Genomic DNA, 20,248 nt, shown 5'->3' with positions numbered 1-20,248 from the left:
GTTCTTGCTCTCATTTCATTCCTTTTCTTTTTAAACAGGGTGATAGTTCAGAAAATAAAGAAAGGATCTCTTCTAGCTTCATGCTTTGGCAGATAATGCTTTGGGGAAGGGGTGACCGAGCCTGTGTATAAATACTGCTGGTGGGGAAATTAGCAAGCGTCCTGCAGTGATATTTAGATGCGGGCAGCCCCAAGTGAAATTAACCTGATTGGCCTGCCTTTCTTCCTGTACCTCACTCTAATCCTGCCTTCAAACCAACATGCATCAGACAGAGAAGTCATCCTTCACCATGAAAGAAAAGAGACCCAGAGTTATGTTACCGTGGAAACAGAATCACTTTTTATTACAAGATACTTTGGTTCACCTGTGATATTCTGAAGCTGAATACATTGGTAGGGCTTGCAAGGGGAGTCAAATGTTTTCTCTGACAACGTTGTGCTTGACCGCTGGGCCAATAAATCACCAATTTTTAGCACTTTGAGGTTTATAAAACTCTCTACAAATACCTCATTTTAACCTCACAACAACCCTGGGAGGTTTGTTCTGTTACTGCCTCGATTTTACAATTGAGGAAATTGAGGCACATAGCTATTATGTGCCTTGCCCAGTAAGTGCCTGAGAACAGATTTAAACTTGAGTTTCCCGACTTATCCAACACTCTTTTCATTGTGTCACCTGTATTTAAATCTTACCTCTAATATGTTCTTGTGCAAGTTACAACTCAATTCCCCCAGGCAAGTATTTGAGACTAAAAATTGCTGAAAAGGTGCCAAACTATGAGAGGTCCCAGGTTCAAATCTGTTCTCAGACACTTCCCAGCTGTGTGACCCTGAGCAAGTCATCTAATCCCCTTTGCCCAGCCCTTACTTCTCTTCTGCCTTAGAACCAACACATAATATTAATTCTAAGACAGAAGGTAAGAGAAAAAAGAAAAGAAAAAGAAAACAATTGGCAGTAGTAGAGAATTTTAGGAATTCCTTGTACCAGTGATATAATAAGTCTAGTCCCTATATGTATATTTATAAGTTTATACAACACAACTAGGTGGTGCAGGTAGAGTGTTGGACTTGGAGTCAGAAAGACATCTTCTGGAGTTCAAATCTGGCCTCAGACACTTACTAGCTGTGTGACCCTGGGCAAGTGATTATACCTTTATTATCTCAGTTTCCTCATTTGTAAAATGAGTGGAAGAAGGAAATGGCAAACCATTTCAGGATCTATGTCAAGAAAACCCCAAATAGGGTCATGAAGAGTCAGACATGACTGGAAAATAACTAAATAATAAGACACATACAAAGATATGATATATCTTTAGGTGTGAAGGTAGTCAAATCAAAGGAACCAGAAAAGGTCTTCTCTAAAGAAACTAGAACTGGAGCTGATCCCCTTTTGTTCTTACCTGCAACTCCATGTCCTTTCATATGCTTCATATATTTATGTTGCCTAGAATCTGGGTCCATTTGTCTTCTCTACCTAGCCCTGCCCTCACTTACAGCTCTAGCCAAGGTTTATGACCTCCACCACCACCATGTTTTGCTGCTATTCTATATTTACTTTCCTCTCTATCTTGTTTCCCTCAAATATCAAATACTCAGATTGACTATAATCTCATGGATTTAGATGTTCCCTCCAGGGTTGTGTATTGAAAATACTATCTGCCCACCATGTATGTCTCTTGTCCACATTCAGTTGGAGGAGTCCAAACACCCAATGTGCTGGGTTCTTTCCTCTGTTGCTATTGACTTTGAAAGGGAGTCAGCAGAGCATTGAGAGTGTCTTCTTGTCATCATGTCATCATCTTTGCTTTCTAGAATACTTTTCCTCAAGGGATGTATGGGGTGTTTGGGGAAGACTAGCACATCTGGTGGGAGGGCTTGCTGAACCCTTTTGTGGGATGCTCATCCACCTTTCACCCCAATTCTCACTTGTGGCTCCAAGAAGCTATAGTACACCCAACAACCACATCCCAATAAACTATCTTAGCAGTAGGCTAACCCAGATTGAAAAAACCAATAGGCTTCAAACTCATTGATAAGTTTGGGGATGTTTACACTAGGCATATGAAGACTTCCCCTGGCAAAAAAGTAGTATGAGAAAAAAGTTGTTCCAATGCCCATGAAAGCAGCTGAAGGAGGCACTGTGGAGCACTTAGAACTTGGTCAGATATGAAAGATGCCAAGGCTATCCACTGCATCCTGGGCCATCACAATCTTTATAGCTTTTGTCTTACCACTGGTCTTCAATACACCTGGAAGAGAGAGTGAAGCTGACAACTTTGAGCAACTCCACCTCACCTAAATCCAGTTCATGAATGAATCAAAAGGCATCACCAGGAATGTCATTTTGATATACTTTTTGAGTTTAAAGGACAACCAAGCAACCAATATTTCCTTGATGACAACAATTTTCTTCTTTAAATTTTCTCATTTATTTTATATTGCACCCTGCTCCCATTGACCATGCATCTCTCCACCTACCTCTGTGTGTAATCCTCAGTCATTATTCTCTCTCCTTTGTCTTCTTCCCTGTGTTCTTTTTGTTTCTGTCCCTGTCTGTCTAGATGAGAGGAAGAGATAGTACACTAGTAAATTGTCCTGAGACACATCTCAAAAGCAAGGAAAACAAATCTATCATACTCCAAAGAGGTCACAAGCATATAGATCGTGAGGAAACTCTGGATGTTCTTTAATGTTGCAGGGCAACAAACAAACATAACCATGTGGAAGGGGCAGAAATGAGATCCCTGTCAATTTGGGGAGACAGGAAAGTGCCTTCAGTAGAGGAGAAACAGAATCTTTTTGGAATTTTGTTGTTTGAAATCTGGTGACATTAACATAGTACTGAAATCTTGAGTTTTAAAAGACAAAGGAAGCCCGGGGAGGCTATTATGAGGTGGTTCCATTTTGGGACATGAATTGGAATAGAACTTTTACAAAACAGGTAACTGAGGATCAGAAAGGCTAAAGAATTTACCTAGGGGCATATGAGTGCTTGAGACAGGATTAGAATCCATCTAGGTGGCTCAATGTATAGAATGCTGAGCCTAGAGTCAGAAAGTTCAAATCTGGCCCTAAACACTTATTAGCAGTGTGACCCGAGCAAATCACTTACCTTCTGTTTGCTTTAATCCTCTGGAGGAGGAAATGTCAAATGACTCCAGTATCTTTGTCAAGAAAACCCCATGGACAGCATTGATGAGCTGGGGTCCACAAGATCACAAAGGATTGGGCACAACTGAACAATAATTTCGACTTCTTGTCCAGCATTCTTATCTAAGAGAATAAACAAAATAACATATGCAAACTCTTTGCAAACTTTAAAATGCTATATAAATCCAACTATTCTTATTGTTATTGTCCACCTCAAAGTTCCATTGTTAGAAAGATAATGCCTTATTTGAAAAGAATATTGTATTTATTAATTAGGGGATATTGATGAAGCAGTTTGATGATAGTGAACCATGTCTACTTATGTGAAATAACATTTCATTACAGATATCTTAACAATCTATTCAGATCATTATGCACTCAGGTTAGCCCCAGAATTTATAGCAATCAGTATTTTGAAGAAGCCATTTAATATATATTATTATATATAATATATGTATATATAATATATTAGGGTATCTTAAGTGACTTTAACACTAGAACTGCTCTGAGGTTCACCAATAGCAACAGTTATGTCTTCCTTTAGCATCTTCCAGTATTCACTCTTTCCTAGCTTTTTAAAAACGTTTTTGCCATTTTAAATGTTTCTCATTCATATGTGTTGGTTTAAAAAATCTGCTCAAAGCAATATAATAACTGGTTTAGCAATGGACATGAAAAGACCAGCATATAGGAAAGGGATCATGGCAGACTAATTCTCTTTTTTTTGACAGGATTACTAGAGTTCAGGGACCAGTGGCACCACTAGTAAATGTCTAGAGAGCTGACTTTTGAGACATGAAAATCAGGGTAGAAGTCCTGTCTGACATCTACTGATTATGTGACCCTCACTTAGTCACTTAACCTCACAGTAGCCAAGGCAACTTTCTAAGAGTACATCATAAAATCGTAGTAAGTCTTTTTTGATAGGCATTCCTCATCAGTGAAAATACACACGGTGCCTGACCAGTGTTAAATTTGGGTCAGAGTACAAGCGAAGGAAACTTAGAGGATATCATGAGTTGTTCTTCCCTTGTTCTCTGAATCCCCAAATCTATTCTCTTTCATCTTGGGCATGTTTCCAACTGGATGTCCCACCTATACCCCAAACAATATTTTATTGCATCCAGATATGGTTGTTCTGAAACCCTTAATCTACCTATTAGTGGAAATAAGGTAAACTTAAATAAGGAAAAATAAGTCAATAAGGTAAATAAAGTTGTCTTAATTTACAATTAGTTGAATTATAAACATTCTAAGGACAAGAACCATCTAATATATTTTCCTTTTATTACCCTTAGCTCTTAGCTAGACACATCAGTGCTCATTGAGTTCATTTTGATTGACAAAATGTTTCCATGAAAGGTTGATTGACTCAAAAATCATTTTTGAAAGATAAATTTACCCCTCTCTCTCCTATGGGCACAGTCACATGGTAAAGTGAAAAAAAGCACAGGGATTAAAGAAAAGGAAAATTTTTCTATATGTTCAAAAATAGAAGCTCTTTTTTTAGTGGCAAAAAAACTGGAAACTAATACTAGGCAATGAATGAAAAAAACATCTATATGAATTTGATGGAATACTATTGTACTTTAAGACATGAGGAAAGAGATGGTTTCAAAGAGTCATAGAAAGACTCGTGCAAATTGATGCAGAGTGAAGTGAACAGAACTAGAATAACTGTAAGATCAATATTCTAAAAATGAACAATTCTTGAAAGACTTATAAAAATCCTGATTGACTCAATGAATAACCACAATTCCAAGGGATTAATGAAGATGCTGCTAGCCCTCATGAGAGAGATTTGTAGGAGACATTTTTTAGACATGACCAATGTGGAGATTTATTTTGCTTAACTGTGTTTATATGATAAAGGGGTCCTAGAATGCTTTCTTTCTGCATTTCCCCCCAGTGAATGGGGGGAGTAGAGAGGACAAGAAAAAAATGAATGCTTGACAATTGTTCATTCCTTTCCCTGTACTGCTTTTTCTCTTTTTTTTTACAAAGGATGGCTTGAGTGGTAGGGGAGGAAGGAAGGATAAATTAAAAATAATTATGATGTAAAAACAAAAATAAGATTTTTTAAGAGTTCAGGGTCTGGATTATAGGATTAGAGTTTAAGATTTGGAAGTGACTTCAAAGTCCTTGTTTTATAGAAGAGGAACCTCAGACCCACACAGCTTAAATGATTTACTCTTCAATTCCAAAGGTAGAAGAGGACCTATATATGAATTCTAGTTCTGCTTCTTACTAGCTACTTCCTATGTGATTGGGCAAGTTATTTTCTTCTATGGACCTCAGTTTCCTCCCTTGTAAAGTAAGAGGGTGGAATTAGATCTCCATAGTCCCTCCTCTATTTTAAATCCAATGATCACATCATTGCAAAACAGGATTTAGAAGGTGCCCAAGTGTTTACAAAGAGACCTATATAATCCAATCCACTCAATCAAATTCATCTTCACAGGTTTAACCCTGCTGTTGCTTCTGTATGGAACATTTTATAAATCCATTTAAAAATAATATTTAACATTCATAGGCTCACTGCTTTCAAATAGGATTGGAGATGACTGAGTTTTCTTGGCATTACAAAATCATCTTCCCAAGCACTTAAAGAAACATGGTTGGGAGCATAAACCCTAAAAAACCTCAATTTTTGTTCCCTCTTTCTCTTTTACTCCTTATATAATATATACAAGTACAGCAAAAAAAAAAAAAAACAGAATAACATTTTCAAGTCCTTATTATTAATCCAGACACATCCCTTCCTTTCTCATCCTCTTCTTTTCCCCTCCTCCCCTCTTTTTTCCTCTACTTCTTGCTTTTTAAAAATTTTCTCTCCTTTCTCTCTCTTGCCTCCTCTTTTCTCACTCCTTGACTTTCTCTTCTCTTCTATTCCCTTCTGTCTCTTCTCTTTCTCTCCTTCCACCTTTCCTATCCTTCTCTTTCCTTCTCTAGTTCTCAAAGTACCGTTCCTCCCTCGTTGGAAGTGAAGTGGGGACCAACTCACCTTTTCAGGCTTTTCTAACACTGTAAAATCATAATAAAAACTGATATGTGGTTCTCGGGTCTAGTCTAATGTCCTTTTGCTTTTCTCTTGCTTTTAACAGGCGGAGTCTTCTTGCAAATTAAAAGCCCACTCGAAGACATCTACAAAATCTACTGCTATCATCATGATGAAGCTCATACTATGCTCGAGTCATATGAAAAAGATGAAGAACTGAAACAACATATGAGACACTGTATCCAGTCCTTAAAGTAAGACCTTTTCATATGATGATTTCTGTCCACCGTCAGTTGCCTGGCAGGGAACATTTTAAATGGATGTAGATGAAAGGTTTCCCATAAATCCTGTGTTTTATGAAGCTTGCTGGGAGCTCTGCTTTGCGTTCCTTTTATGAAAAGCTGACAAGCCAGGGGCTGTGATTACTTTTTTTTCCTTCTTCTTTTTTTTTTGGTTCAAGGAGAGCTAAAAATAACACACACAAAAAGATCCTCTCTTGTTTTCAGGGCCCTGTAGAGACAGGAAAATGCAATATCAAAAAACAAAATGTCGTAACTCCTTTCCTTACAGCCTTTGCTACTTACCTATTCTTTTTTTTTCCCCAGGAAAAAGCACATCATTTGTGCTTAGGTGCTGGGACACCTCCCTTCTTGCCATAGGTCTATCATGTTACAATATCTAGCACATGGCTGGTATGAGAAATATTGCACAGATGCTAGCCAGAATTTATCTCTAGTATTTATCATTAAACTGGAGAGAAAGAAGTTCAGCTTTAGCCAAGAAGTATGGGGCTAGATGGGTAATTTTTGTTTAAACCCTTACCTTCTATTTTATAATAAATACTAATTATCTGTTCCAAGGCAAAAGAACAGTAAGGACTAGACAATGGAGGTTAGTTCAATGACTTGCCCAGGGTAACACAGCTAGGAAGTGTCTGAGGGCAGATTTGAACCCAGGACCTCATATCTCAAGACCTGGCTCTCTATCCACTGACCCACCTAATTTCCCCATGACAAGTAACTTTAAAAGGACTCTTCTAGACCTGGACTGATCCTCAGGAAAGAGATGTCATAAGTTCTTTCTCATGATCATTAAGTGCTTGCATTTCCCTCCACATATTACTCAATGAATTTTTTGTAAGAATTAAGTTATCATATTGGTGGGTTATTATTCCACCAAACAATATTGCAATCTATTTATCTCTTCTGTTCCTTATCAGAAGGGATTAAATGACACCCAAGAAACCCAGAATCCTGCCTGATCTTCACAATTCATTTATTACTGAAATCATAACCATTAGTCTCTCCCCATTCCAGTCTCTCCTCCCTCAAATTGACTCTCCTAAAGCATAGAACCAGTTGCTCCCATTCCTAGTAATGGCTATCCCTGTCACCTCCAGAAGAAAATATAAATCCCTCGCTTTGACTTTTAAAGCCCTTCAGACCTTTCTACTTTACAGCTCCAGTTTTTCCCTCCTCCCTTCCTGCCTCCCGTTACACATACTTTGATATCCAAAGAAGACAGCTCCCTACCTGTTCCTTACAGAAGACATTCCATCTCCTGACTTCATACATTTCCACTGGTGGTCCTCAATGCCTAGAGTTCTCTGCTTCCTCATTTCCAGCTCCTGGTGTCTCTGGTTTCCTTCAAGTTCAAGTTATAACCTTAATTCTAGTGCTTTCCCTCTGGGATTATCTTCCCTTTATCCCATATATGTCTTGTTTTACCTAGCTGTTTGTAGGTTGTCCCCCCCCCCCATTAGATTGAGAGCTCCTTGAGAACAGAGACAGTCTTTGACCTTTATTTATATCTCCAGCACTTAGCATGCACAATATTTAGCACATAGTAGGGATGTAGTAAATGCTTGTCGATTTGACTTTGATGATTAGCTCAGGTTTATCCTACCTCATACATGATCTGTGGGACACTGGAGAATTCACTCAGCCCCCCAGATTTCCTCTTCCTTCACATATAAAATGAGGGAAGTCTAGATAGCTTCTAGTCAATCAGACAACAAGAATTTAATTAGCACCTGCTGTGTTTCCATCAATCAAGTGTTTCTTGAGTTTGTCCTAGAAAAACAAATGCAATAAATTAAATAGTCCTTACTCATAAGGAATTTCCATTCTGGTGAGGGAGACAAGTACATACAGAGGAAGAAGAAATACTAATGAAATAAAAAGTAGTTTAACACAAGGTGCTACAGTAGAAAGAGTGCTGGGTCTGAAGTCAGAAAGACTCCTCTTCCTGAATTCAAATCTGACCTTAGACACTTCCAAGTTGTGTGACCCTGGGAAAGTCACTTAAGTCTGTTTAGCTCCATTTCATCATCTGTAAAATGGCAAACCACTACAATATCTTTGTTATTGTAATTTTATCTTGGTAACAACTCTGAGGCAGAAGGACCATGATTTGTTCAACTAGGATGTGGCTGAGACCACACTTGAACCCAGGTCCTTCAACTCCAGGCCTGAATCTCTATCCCGTGAGCCATTGAGCTCTTCTATTACTCCAAAGTCTTTGCCAAGAAAAGTCTAAAAGGTATTATGAAGAGTTGAACACAACTAGATATGACTGAATACAATTGTTAAGCAATTCTTTAATAGGGTATTTATAGTCAAAAGATCTAGATTCAAAACCTGCTTTGGATATATAAATTTGTGACCAGGGCAAGTATTTCCACATGCAAAATGGGGATATTAATACTTATACTATATATCTCATAGATTCAAGAGGAAAGAACTTGGTAAACATAAAAGCACTGCATAAATGATTGTTATTATTATTATTCTAAAACCTGTCTCCTTGTTATTTTCACTCATTTATTTTAGTTTTGTCCCTTGGAGTTCATTGAATAAACTTCATCCTTCTTTCATATAGACTCATGGAATCTTAGAATTCTGCAAATTCTAATAATAATTCTAGAGAAGGTTCTTCAGAGCTCACTTGGTCTAAACCATAGCTAAAAAAAAAAATTAAAAAGCTAACACTTTCTGTGACATCTTCAGTCTTCTCCAAGTTGAACATTCCCATCTCCTTTAATTGATCCCCAGCTAGCATTATTTTTAGTGTCCTCATTATCTAATCATCTTCAAAACATACTTTAATTTGTTAATATCTTTCCTAAAAATGAAACTAAAGGATGGAGCCCATCACTGAAGATGTTCTAACAGGGGAGAAAGACAGGAGGATTAGCACCTTCCAGGATCTAGCCATTATATCAGCCCTTCAACTCAAATACCTTAAGACAGTTATCATACCTTCTCTTCCTCCTGCATCCTACCTTAATGTTCTCTTCTATAAATTAAATGACTCTGGTACTTTCAATTCTATCTCATAAGGCATGGTTCAAAGACTGATCACCACCCTTTCTTTAAATCACTTACTCTAAGAGAGGTGTAGGGATTAAAAATTAATGGTTTGACTAAAATATATGAAAATTATAAATAATATGGTAGTTTCTGATTTCAAGTAGTATTGTGCAAAGTTGGAAATGACTTTTAATAGCTTTTATTTACAAAAAGCTAGAAAGAATGAAAGCAGAGAAATACAAAAGGGTAGAGAAGACATTAACCTATCTAACTAAATATTGCTCCAGTGTTCAACTCAGCCAGGACTTGTTGACCTTCAACCAACCTTAAACTCTCTCCAGAAGACAGGAAAGGAAAACCAGCTCTCCACTCACTCAAGTTCCCTCAAAGAGGCAGGTCAAGATGATGACTTGAGCTGAAGGTGACTCCTGAGGCTGACTTTCTTCCCTGAGCCAACCTTCTTCTTGAAGCTGACTTCCTTCTTAAAGTCCACTTCCCTCATCCCAGAAATTTAGGGCCTTTCATAGTGGCTTCTTGTCCCTTCCCCTTTTCATAAGGGCCAATCACAGCTTCTTAACTGCCCAGCACTGCCCAGTGGGCAGTGTTTGTGGGAACTACTTCTCACTTTCTGGAGAGGCAAATACTCATCAAAAGAGTTCACAGATTCCTGACTGATTGAGGTATGAATTCTCTAAGTATCTTGCTAGCTTCTCACCTAGTACTAAGTAGGATGCTTAATCTTTTGTTGATTCAATTCAAAAGTAGACAAAGGAGAGTTAGTCTAGCCTTCACAGTCTAGTGAGGTACTAAGTAGGGGTGCATGAGTTATTCTTAACCAAGTGTTAACTCAAAGTAGACAAAAGGAATAAAGGTTTCCCTTTCACAAGTGTAAACTCAGAATGGACAAAGAGAACAAAGAATTCCCTTTTTCAGAGAGAGCTCACAAAGAAGACAGAGTGACTAGTACCTTGCCACCCCATCCCTGCTGGCCATTATAGCTCCAGACTAATTAAGAGAGTATAGTACCTACTTCATTTTTGGACTAGAATTGGGATAGCTATCCTACACTATATTTGTGTTTCTAGGGTTGACCTAGAAAGGGGGGGAGGAAACAAGTATTTATTAAACTCCTATTCTCTGTGCCAAGAACTGTGCCAAGTACTTTAAGAATATTATTTCATTTCACCCTCATGATAACCCTGAAAAGTAAGTGATTTTATTACCCACATTTTTACAGATGAGGAAACTGAGGCAGATAGATGTTAAGTGACTTTTCCAGTACCTACCTAAAAGAACTTTTGGAGGGAGAAAAAAGTCTAGCTTGATTAAGTCTATTAGGCTCATATGGGAAGACTATCCTGCCAGAATAGAATATTAGACAACACAGTCTAATATCTTGACTTCAGTGGCAGTTAAAGCTATTGCTGACTATAGGACTCCCTTCAGTCTGTATATATCTCTTAAAATTACATTCAGCTCTAATGACCTTTCAGGTTGTTTTCTGGGAGCATGTTGTGCTGGAGATTGGTAAGACTCTTCCATACCTGATTCCAAGGGATGCTTTGTAATGTGGGAAATTGTCATTCTACATCTGCAAGATTAGCAAAAAATGTTTATTGGGAAGGAAAATGTTTTCAAAACAAAGCAATGTACATGAAGATATTTTCCCCAAAGCATTCTTTGCATGAAAATAAAGCTGATGCTGAATGATATTAGCCTATCCAAAGGCTCAGTGTAAGGGATTTTTTGTCATTACAAATATTGACTTTGATTAAAATGAAATCTTAGTTCTGAAAAAATGGGTTTTTCAGCCGGAGAGATCAATGAGAAAGAAAACTATCCACATTACGAGGAAAAACTGTGGGAGTAGAAACACCAAAGAAAAACGACTGCTTGACTACATGGGTCTAAGGGATATGGTTGGGGATGTAGACTCTAAATGACTACCCTAGTGCAAACAACAACATGGAAATAGGTTCTGATCAAGGACACAAGTGATACCCAATGAAATTGTGCATGGGCTGTGGGAAGCATGGTTGGAGGGGAGGGGGGGAAGTAATGTGATTATTGTAATCAAGGAAAAATGTTCTAAATTGACTAAATAAACTAATTCAAATGAAAAATGGGTTTTTCAAAACAAGTTTACTGGGAGCAACAAGCTGGGAATAGCCCATTGGGATGGTCTCTCTTGCCAGCTAATCAGCTCCAGCCATTACAGTCCTTCTGGCTTTTCCTAACAGCTAAATAAAGTAGAAATCACTATTGCCAATCAGTCAGTGTTAGATCCAGCTTCAGTTTTGGGCACTGAACCAAAGTTGGTGGGACAGTGTGAATTAAAGAGATTCCTGTGAGGGAGTTTAAAGCTGAATTTCCAAGAAACCCAGGTCCTGTTTCAATCATTCAAGTATTTCTGAAGCATATTCTGTGTGTAAAGCACTGTAATGATGGGAATTTAAAGATGTAAAAGGCCTGGCCTCAGCCTTCAAGGACCTGATAATCTGCTTGGGAAAATCAGACACAAAATGGTGAGAAGTTCAAAAACATTTTCCTAAGAAAATATAGGTGCAATGGATAAATAATCAGTATAGACATTCCTTCAACTCTGGAGCTGGTTGATGCCATCTTTATCCAATATGTGAACTTTTGGGGGACTTGCTATTTTTTAAGAAGGATAAAATTCCCACGGAAAACAGAAAAAGTATTTGATTTGGAGTCAAAGGATCCAGGCTTGAATGCCTTAGGGTCCTCTGCATTGTATGAGTGGGTAGGAATCATAAGAATTACTATTAATATGGATGGTGGCTCAGTCCTGTAATCTCTGTTACTGAGAAAGGCTGAGGCTGGTGGCCACTTGAGTTCTGGAGTTCTGACATCTAATAGGAATAAGACCAATCAAGTGTCCACTCTATGATGACAGCTAGGAGCATCTGGGGGCAGCCAGGTGATACAGTAGATATAGCACTAGGTCTTGAGTCAGGAAGACCCAAGTTTAAATCTGGCCTCAGGCCATGTATTAGCTCTGTGTCCCTGGACAAGTCACTTAGCTTCTTTTTGCCTCAGTTTCCTCATCTTCAAAATAGGAATAATAATTAACACTTCCCTCCTAGGGTTGTTATGAGGATCAAATGAGATAAAGTTTATGGAGTGCTTAGCCTATGTCTGGTATACAGTAAGCACTACATAAGTGTTAGTTTGTATTAGTTATTATTAAGTTATTATTATTAAGACTGGTACAAAATATGCAAAGCCAATAGGAGCTGAGGACCATCAGGCTGCAGAAGAAGGGAGGAATTGGCCAAGGTTAGTTCATACTGATCCACACTCATCAACACTGAGATGAGATTGTGAGTGACCACTAGACTTGCAGCTCAGATGAGTTAGGGAGATCCAGTGGGGAAAAAAATGATAATGTAAAAAATTCATCTCCTACTTTCAGTAAAACATCAAGCATACCTCTATGTGTCACTGTATTTTTTTGTGATTTGGAAATTTTTATTTAATTAATTAATTTAGAATATTTTTTTCATGGTTACATGATTCATGTTCTTTCTCATGGGAAAAAATAAAGGTAAGGAAGATGAGGGAGTTTCAATATGCCTGATGAAGTCCCCAGGTTTGAGGGTCAAAATTGGGAAGGAGAAAAGGATTGTAAGCTAAACACTGAACTAATTGAGGAAGCAAGTGTTCTGGAGGTCAGTAGACAACAGCCATTCCAGTCTTCATTGGGGAGTCATTCATTCAACTTGAATGAGCCTCAGAAGGAGAGGTTACCAATAGTAGTAGAGATCCTAGAAGTGGTAATGGTTAGCAAAGAGTATTCTAGTTCCCCCTTCATGACCAGTGACTTGAGGGGTGTGAGTGAAAATGAAGCCTGTACTCAAAAGGGTGGCCAAGGAAGTTGGGTCATTAGGAGCGAACCAGGTCTGGGGGAGTATAAGATGGAGGGAGGAGAAAGGATAAGGTTTAATTAAGATGAAAGCGAATTTTAAAACTATGAACCAAGCATTGTAGAGAGCACAATGGAAGGGGATAGCTTTAGAAGGGAACATTATGGAGGTGGTTGCTTTGGAGGGAGATGAGAATAACTTAGAGGGACACAGAAAGGGAGTTTAAACTATTGGGAGCCATGAGAGAGGGTGTTTTGGGAGCATGATGAAATGACTATTCAGGGGAAAATAGGGGAGTTTCTCTCCTTTCCAGGAAGGTATAGGAAGAGGCAATGGCTGTACAGTTGTAAAGAGAGAGGGGATTTAGATTTTGATGAAATGGGGCTCAATCCCCATTAAACAGTTGTAGGTTTAAAAAATAAATCCAGGCAGCTTCTGCATTCACTATGCTTTTTTTTTAAATTAGAGGTTCTTTTTAAAATTGTGGGGTAGGCTCCTCCAATTTCTAGCTATGCATTCTCCATCACCAGCTCTTTGGAGGAAATGCTTTTCCTGGCTCCATCTTCCAGACACTTTTGCGATAGTCACATTTTTACTGTATCTTTTCCCCCACAGTAGAAAGGTAGTTTATAATAAGGAGCCGGGAACTAAGTACATTTCACTGTGCCTTTCCCATACTGTATTCATTAATGCAGCTGACAATCCAGTGAGTTTTTTACTGTGCCAACCAATATTTAAAGTCCTTGACCAGTATTGTTTTCATTCCCCTTTCCATATTCTCAAACAAGAAATAAGAATTATCCTCTGGAGGGAATTGCCCATAAAACATTGGTCAGCAGTGAAACGTACTGAAGATCTTTTAAATGCCCCTGGTGATAAAAATTTTATTTAATTCCTTTAATGCCAAAAAAAAAAAGATGAATGGGTAGAATAATGGATAGAACAACTCTGTCCAAATCCCATTCACCACTTCCCTCCAATATTTTCCCTTGGCTCTGGCTGTTAGAACAAGTTTTAGCTCTAAATGCAACTTTTTTCTAAAACATAAGAGGAGGAGAAAAGGAGGCATTACTGTGCTGATGCTTTTATTTCATTAACTGTGGTCTCTGCTTCAGACAAATCCTCTACATATTTTATTAATAATATTTTTTCCTTGTTACCTCACTACACCAGTACCTGGCTGAAAATGCCTAATGCACAAATAGGGAGATCCTTCTGCTTCTGTTTCTTTTTGGAATCAAAAGAATGAACTCTTCACTCACACTCTGACATAGACTTAGTTCTTTGTTTCTCAGTGAATACTTCAATCAACCCCTTGTTCCAAACACAGCCAAATAATATTTACCTTCTCAATAAATCCATTGATTTGGAACTCATGAGAGTCTTTAGCAAACTGAAAGGAAGGGTAAGAAAACTGAGGATGAGGGGGAAGGATTAGCAAAACCAACAAGCCAATCCATATTCCTGTAGACGAGTAAGGAAAAGGAGGGAGAGAAAGAACAGGAAGGAAGGAAAAGGAAAGAAAACAAAACAGAAAGAGAAACAAATACAATCTGCTCTTACTGTTTCTTTCCTTCCACATAGAAGGCATCATCTCAAAAGAAACCAAATTGGGCAATGGCTAATGACAGAATTTGCTCAAGCAGGTGTTATGATTCCGTAGAGTTGACTGGATATATCAGGTGTCTGAAAACTACAGGGTCTTCTCAGGGTTATTGATTGATTTATGAGAGGGTACTTCCCTAAAACGTAAACAAGCATCTGGATGTAATGGCTAGACTGGTCCCTTTGAGTTCTTCCATCTAGCCCCAATCTCCTGTTGGGGGATGCTGTTAATGACCTTACATAGCAAAATGAAGGAAAACTGAAGTTCAGCAGTGGGCTGAAACTGAAAAGAAGACTTGGTTTTTATTTTTAGTTTGTATTTATTATTGATCTAATTAGTGAAAAGTCTAAGTAAGGTATGGTATGCTTTAAAAGAAATGCTAGGGTGGCAACTAGGTGTCTCAGTGGATTGAGAAACAGACCTAGAGACTGGGGGAGTTCAAATCTGGTCTCAGACTTGAGTCAGCTGTGTGATGTATTGCCTAGCACTTACTGCTCTTCTGCTTTAGAACCAATACTAATTCTAAGACAAAAGGTTAAAAATGCTATTTTTAAGTTAAAAAAAATCCAGATTAGACTAAGTATTAACAAATAAAGCATTTGGGGAAAGTATTTTAATGAGTTAAAAAAATAGATTTTTTAAAGCATATGAATTATTTGAATGTAAGTACAAAATTGCTAAAGCACTTAAACTTTAAACACTTCAGAAAGTTAATTTTTTTTGCAATCATCATATAATATATATTTTAAATACTCCATGTTCATAGTGCTGATAAAAACCATCAACCCAATAAATCACCAATTTCTTTGAAAATTTAATTTATTGAAGTCTAAACTAATGATATTTTATTTTTTATTTCAAACCTAAAGTATTAAGACAGATTTAACAAGTTACCCAGTAAGTCAAGGTTATTAATTATCATGCTTCATTTTATATGCCATTATATTATATGCTTTTCAAAATGAATATTACCAGGATTATGTATATGATTTCTCTTTCCTTTAATTTTATGTGAACTAATATTTCTTTTGTTTTTGTCTTTTTTATAGGAAAATATACCTTGAAGAGTAAGTATTTTTTATCTTTTTAATTATACACATTATTTATTATTATGAGAAAATATATTAATAAATATTATAACTATAAATGTATTAAGATTATAAGCATCATACAATTTATTATTTTTCTTTTCTGAATTTACATGTGTTAGGAGACAGCATTCTTTTCAAAAGTAGAGATAGTAATTCTCATTTTCCTGGATATTATTGGTATATGAATTTCAATGTAACTTAGTTTCTAATTTTCCCTAAAATGATCTGGTTTGCCATTTTAATATTTATTATCACATATTCTAAATTTAATGCAACTAATTTACAATATTAAAATATATACTTATAAAATTTTAAATACAAATTATACTAATTTGTTATAAATATAATAAAGACATTTAGTGGCATAGTAGATAGAATTCTGAACTTAGAGTGAGGAAAATCTTGGTTCAAATCCTGCTTCAACCCCTGGGCCAGTCTCCTAACCTCTGTTTCTTTATCTCTAAAATGGGGATAATAATAGCACTTATTATCAAGACCAGACAAGATCACACCTAGAAAGTGCTTTGCAAACCATAAAGGATGATAAGAATGTGAGCTATTATATTTTAAGCTTTCCTGTTCTACAAACATCTTAATCAAAAATTTATTGTTCCAGAGAAGCTTACTATTAGTTCTCTTTCCTCACTTTATAAATATTTAGGAATTTTTTAGGTTCAAAAACATAAATCTATCCTCTTACTTTCTAACTATGTGGTCCTGGGCAAGACACTTAACTTCTGTTTGCCTCTGTTTCCTTATCTATAAAACGGAGATAATAATAGCCCCTCCATCCCAGGTCTATTGTGAGATGTAATAGGTGAAAGACAAAATGACTAAAGAAACTAAAGTTCAAGCTTCTTGGAAGCTTATCAATTTATTAAGCAATGCATGCCAAGTGCATTACCAGTCAGGTCCAGTTGCCTTTCTCAGCTTTGACATTGGACTCCAAATAAAGGGCAAGACAGACTTTTTTATACATTGAAAGCCATTAATAAGACCAATTAATTAAAAGAAAACAATGAGGATACAAAATTAGGTCATCTGATTTCTAATTTTCTAATTGAAGGAAACATTAAGACCAGAAGTCACTTTACCCATAGTCCACTCTGTTTGCCCACAGTGGGAGAGGAGGGAAGTGGGGGCAGCAAACCATAATGTAAATGGGATGCTAATGATATGTTAAATACTCTGGGGATAACTTTAGGTCAAGTCTTGTTCTTTTCTGGGCAGACTAAGAAAGACAGTGAGTGTGAAAAGTATTGAATATAGTTTGAACCTAGTCCTCTCTAATGGGGAAACTGAACCACCTGTACTTGCTATTCAGAGTCCCCAACCAAGGACCTAGGGGTGCTGTCTAAAGATTGATGGGAGGAGTTTTCTCATAATTGTGAATCTAAGCAACTCATATTGTCTTATGAAAGGTGGCCACATTTTAATCCATTAGTTATTGTTTCTATGTTCTTTTGATTGTGTTCAGTTACTCAGCAGGGTCTATAGGACATTTCAGCCCACATCAAGGTTACAGATCAACTGAGATAGTAAAGCATTTAGCACAGTTCCTGGCACATAGTAAGTGCTGTGAAAATATTAGCTCTTACCATCATCATTTGTATTTATATTAGCTCAATTTCATTGTCTATAAAACAGAAATAAAAAGAATCCCTCTTTTTGCAATGAAGATGAATTGAGATAATATTTGTCTAGTATTTTCCAAACCTTAAAATGCTTATTATTATTGTTGGTGGTGTTATTATGAGTACTAAAAGTTCATGACTTGGAGTCTAAGAAGACCTAGGTTCAAATTCCACCTCTGCCTTGTATTAGCTATAGAACCATGGGTAATTCACTCAATCTCTTAATTTCCTTATCTGTAAAATTTCCTCATAAAACAGGGAAAATAATTCTCATAGTATCTATCAAATGAGGAAGAAAGGAGATAATAGGTATAAATTTCTTTGCAGGTCTTTTATATAGCTCAGTTTTTTAAAGTATAGGATTGTAAGACAATATTTTTTAAAACAAGGTGTTAGTATGTATGACTCTTCTTCAACCAGATTATGGCACCCTTGATTGTTCTTCCCATAGCTTGCACTCACCTTTCTCTCCACCCATCATAAATATGGTGCCCACTCTAAGTTCTTCATCCCAGGAGCAAAGCAGATCTGAACAAATATAAGCATAGTAAAAAATAATCAATGAACAGAATTTCAGGCACTATCAAAGGGTTCAAAATCTATGAAGGATCATAGAAGTCTAGAGTTGGTGAAGACATCTGTGGCCATCTACTCATACCCCTATCTATTCTTATTCATACTCAACAATGATCATCCATTATCTCCATGAGGGCCTCCAGTGAAAGAGAACCCACTAACCCTTGAGGCAGTCAATTCTTTAGCATAGCTTTAAATTTCTACCATGGAGTTGCTAAGTGGTGCAATGGATAGAGTGCTAGACCTGGCATCAGAGAGACCAGAGTTCAAATCCAGCATCAGACATTAATGAGCCATCAATTAACCCTGTTGGCCTTAGTTTCCTCATCTGTAAAATGAGCCAGAGGTGTAAATGGCAAATTACTCCAGTATCTTTGCCAAGAAAACCCAAAAAAGTATTATGAAGAGTTGGGCATGACTTAAATAAATGAATAACAAGCATGATTTTTTCCCCCTTGATATCAAGCCTCAATTAGCCTCTTTGCAATTTCCACTCATAGCTCTGAGTTCAGCCCTCTGGGACGAGAGCAAATACATTCCTCTTCCCTGTGACAATGCCTCTAATATTTGATTGCAGCTTCCCTGGACTCCCTAACTCTCTTGTTTTTAGCTAAATAGCCCTAGTTCCTTCAATAGATTCTCATATAACATAGACTCAAAGTCCTTCACCTTCTGGACTCAAATTCACTCCCTTGGATGCCTTCCAATTTAATGGCACCCTTTCCAAATTGAACACAGTATTCCAGATAAGTTTTGCGTAAGGCAGAGAGCACTCTTTGTTTCTGGGAGTTATGCTTCTCAATGAAGCTCTTATACCCCCATACATACTTAAACCATGCTTAGAAGGCACTAGGAGCCCAGATCTTTTTCAGACCAGTTGTTTTTTAACCATCCCTCTTCTGTCTTGAACTAGTGAATTTAATTTTTTGAACCAAAATTTAAACTCCATTTTATTCCACCCAGTCAATGTTATCCAGAAGTCAGTTCATAATGGCTCTCAATAGTTAATTTTAAATTTTCAGGAATTTTGCAATCCACATATGAGCATAACCAGTTCAATCATTTTGTTCACTGGTAATGTTACTTGTTGCTTTAAAAGAATTCTTTTTTTTTATCCATAGCATAGTACATTTTCAATGCATTATTGCCTACTTTAAACAATCGTGGCTTTAACAATGAATATTAAAACAAACCTAATTTCAATTTGTTCTGATGGTGTTATTACAATGCTGGGAAGAAAGTCAGAAGTAACTATGAAGATATCCAAAAATTATTTTTTAGAAAAATTTCCCCAAATCCTATTTGGCCCTGTTTAAATTATTGACTATATTTATCACTCAATGATTTGATATCTGAAAGAAAACAAATTAATCATTTAAAATATTTCTAGACAAAATTTATTCTCTTTACTGTTAATCTAATAAAAAATAAAACAAAGCTAGTGATTATAGCTAAAGAATTTGAAGATGAGATGTCTAAAATTGGTCAAGTACTAGAAATGAGATAAGTAGATTATGAGCTGCTATTGCTGTCTGGCACATATAGCCTGTATTTTCATGCACTTTTCTTATTTTTCTTATTCTCTTCTTGAAAAGAGATTAGCTAACATTAATTTCTTGGAAGACCTTTCTTTAAAGATTGACATTCTTGAAGAATTTTCATTACTTTCAACTATATTGCAGTCAAGATCAACTAACATTCAGAAAGAACAAAAATTAATCAAACTCACCATAAGAGCTTTGGAAAATTTAAAGATTAGTACTGGAAAGCATGAATCTCAAGTTGAAGATTGGATTAAGTCAGATAAGTTTAAACATATTGCATTTATTGGAAATAATAAATTCAATGATCTTCTTAGGAATATGTTGCTAGAAAATATAATTCACTGCATGAACTTATATCTTTTATTGGACAGAAACAAGGACGAAAGCATTTTTAATAATATTGAGTTATTAGAACCATCTACTTGTCCTTATAAAGGACTAACTTCACCATT

General features: G+C 36.7%; 1 protein-coding gene across 1 annotated transcript in view; it reads left to right on the top strand.

The window, feature by feature from the left end:
• Positions 1-20,248, top strand: part of ARHGEF38 (Rho guanine nucleotide exchange factor 38) — a 152,726-nt gene that overhangs the window by 73,014 nt on the left and 59,464 nt on the right. The window contains exons 4-5 of the mRNA XM_001367326.5: positions 6,254-6,401; positions 16,001-16,018. Of these exons, the coding sequence (XP_001367363.4) occupies positions 6,254-6,401; positions 16,001-16,018 (166 nt within the window). The remainder of the gene's footprint in view (positions 1-6,253; positions 6,402-16,000; positions 16,019-20,248) is intronic.

Source organism: Monodelphis domestica, chromosome 6 (assembly GCF_027887165.1).
Source record: "Monodelphis domestica isolate mMonDom1 chromosome 6, mMonDom1.pri, whole genome shotgun sequence".
NCBI classification, from domain to species: domain Eukaryota; kingdom Metazoa; phylum Chordata; class Mammalia; order Didelphimorphia; family Didelphidae; genus Monodelphis; species Monodelphis domestica.
Note: the sequence above shows the minus strand (reverse complement) of the source record. Positions and strands in the feature narration are given on the sequence as shown.